A 1,663-nucleotide genomic window follows, 5' to 3' on the forward strand; every position below is an offset into this window, starting at 1 on the left:
AGAGAGAGAGAGAGAGAGAGAGAGAGATAGAGGGAGAGAGAGACTCCTCAGATACTTTTGAAGTGCAACCATGGGTGGCAGTCACTGGTCTGGAGTTGGGGACTGTGTTGATCTCCCTCTTAGTAAGGTGTCCTGCACACTCCAGTCTCTAAAGTCGCCGAGTACACGTATAAATCTAGCCATTCCCACCATTGCAACTTAATCCACAGAATGGCAAGGACACAGAGAGTCTTGGAAATTCTTTCAGCGTGCTCCTGGCCTGGAGTGCGATGGGTCTGAGCTGGTCTTACTTGGCAGGATTACAGTGCCTCGAGGGGCGGAAGAACAGAAGAGAAGCGTCCCTTACCAGCTGCTTTTGCTGCTGGAGAAGATGCAGGACAGCCGACAGAAAGCGGTGCGGCCCACAGAGCTCGTTCAGTGCCTGCAGAAATACAACGTGCCGCGTAAGAGCCCGCTCAGCCCCTGCCTGCTCACTGATCCCCAGTGTTGGGGGGTGGCGGAGAAGGAGCCCTAGGGAAAGAGCGATGGAGAGGGCTGAAGGGCAGTGAATGAACGTCGGAGGTTTCGGTGTTGATTCGAAATACACATCTCTTTACTTCTGAAAAAACAGTTTAACCTACAGACTTTTTTTAAGGACTACTATCAGCTCACTGCTTTGAAGTGGCTTTAAGAGACTAGCCTGCCCCTAGCTAATCTCAGGGCGTAGTGTGTGGATTTGATACATTTATGCAAAGTCTAACGATCACGTCAGGGTAATTAGCACGTATTTCTCCTTAAACACTCATTAAACTCCTTAACCACTGTTGCCTATAGCCAAGCGTACCTCTACCGAAGCACACCGGTCAATCCTCCCTGTTGTCCTTTGTCCCGGTTAGCTTTTAACTGTCAACTTGACACAGCCCATCATCACCTGAGAAGGGGGATTGCCCAGATTAGGTGGGTGTGTAAGTGTGTCTGTGGGTGATTGTCTTGATTGTTGATTGACCTAGCGGGCTCTGCTCACTGTGGCTCACACACATCACTGGGCTGCTGGTCCCAGGCTGTATAAGAAAGACATTTGAGTAGGAGCTAGAGAACAAGCCAGCCAGCAGCATTTCTCCATGGTTTCTCTTTCAATTTCTTTTTCTTTTTCTTTTTTTTTTAAATGATGCTTTTTTTTAAACATTGTCCACTCTTTTCTTTCTTTTTTTTTTTTTTAAAGATTTATTTATTATTATATGTAAGTATACCATAGCTGTCTTCAGACGCACCGGAAGAGGGCGTCAGATCTCACTATGGGTGGTTGTGAGGCACCATGTGGTTGCTGGGATTTGAACTCATGACCTTCCGAAAAGCAGTCGGTGCTCTTTCCCACTGAGCCATCTCTCCAGCCCTCTCTTTCAATTTCTTGCTTGAGCTCCTGCCTCGACTTCAGTGATGGACTATGACCTCCAAGTGTAAGCCAGATAAACCCTGCCGTCCCCTAAGCTGCTTATGTCATGGTTTTATCACAGCCACAGAATGGATCTAGAATGTCTTCTTCTGAGGACCTAACTCAGTAACCTTCACCTTGGGGTTCCTCTATTCTTATAAATATATAATAAATATAAATATATAATGAATTAAATGGACTACATGTAGCAGCAGAATGCTAGAGTTTTTCCTTTTTTTTTTTTTTTTTTTT

General features: G+C 45.8%; 1 protein-coding gene across 2 annotated transcripts in view; it reads left to right on the forward strand.

The window, feature by feature from the left end:
* The window catches only part of Usp18 (ubiquitin specific peptidase 18), a 24,604-nt gene that overhangs the window by 8,496 nt on the left and 14,445 nt on the right, over positions 1–1,663 (forward strand). For both annotated transcript variants that reach the window (XM_031383279.1, XM_031383277.1), the window contains exon 4: positions 298–443. In XM_031383279.1, the coding sequence (XP_031239139.1) occupies positions 298–443 (146 nt within the window). The remainder of the gene's footprint in view (positions 1–297; positions 444–1,663) is intronic.

The sequence above is a fragment of the Mastomys coucha genome, unplaced genomic scaffold (assembly GCF_008632895.1).
Source record: "Mastomys coucha isolate ucsf_1 unplaced genomic scaffold, UCSF_Mcou_1 pScaffold20, whole genome shotgun sequence".
In the NCBI taxonomy this organism is placed as follows: Eukaryota; Metazoa; Chordata; class Mammalia; order Rodentia; family Muridae; genus Mastomys; species Mastomys coucha.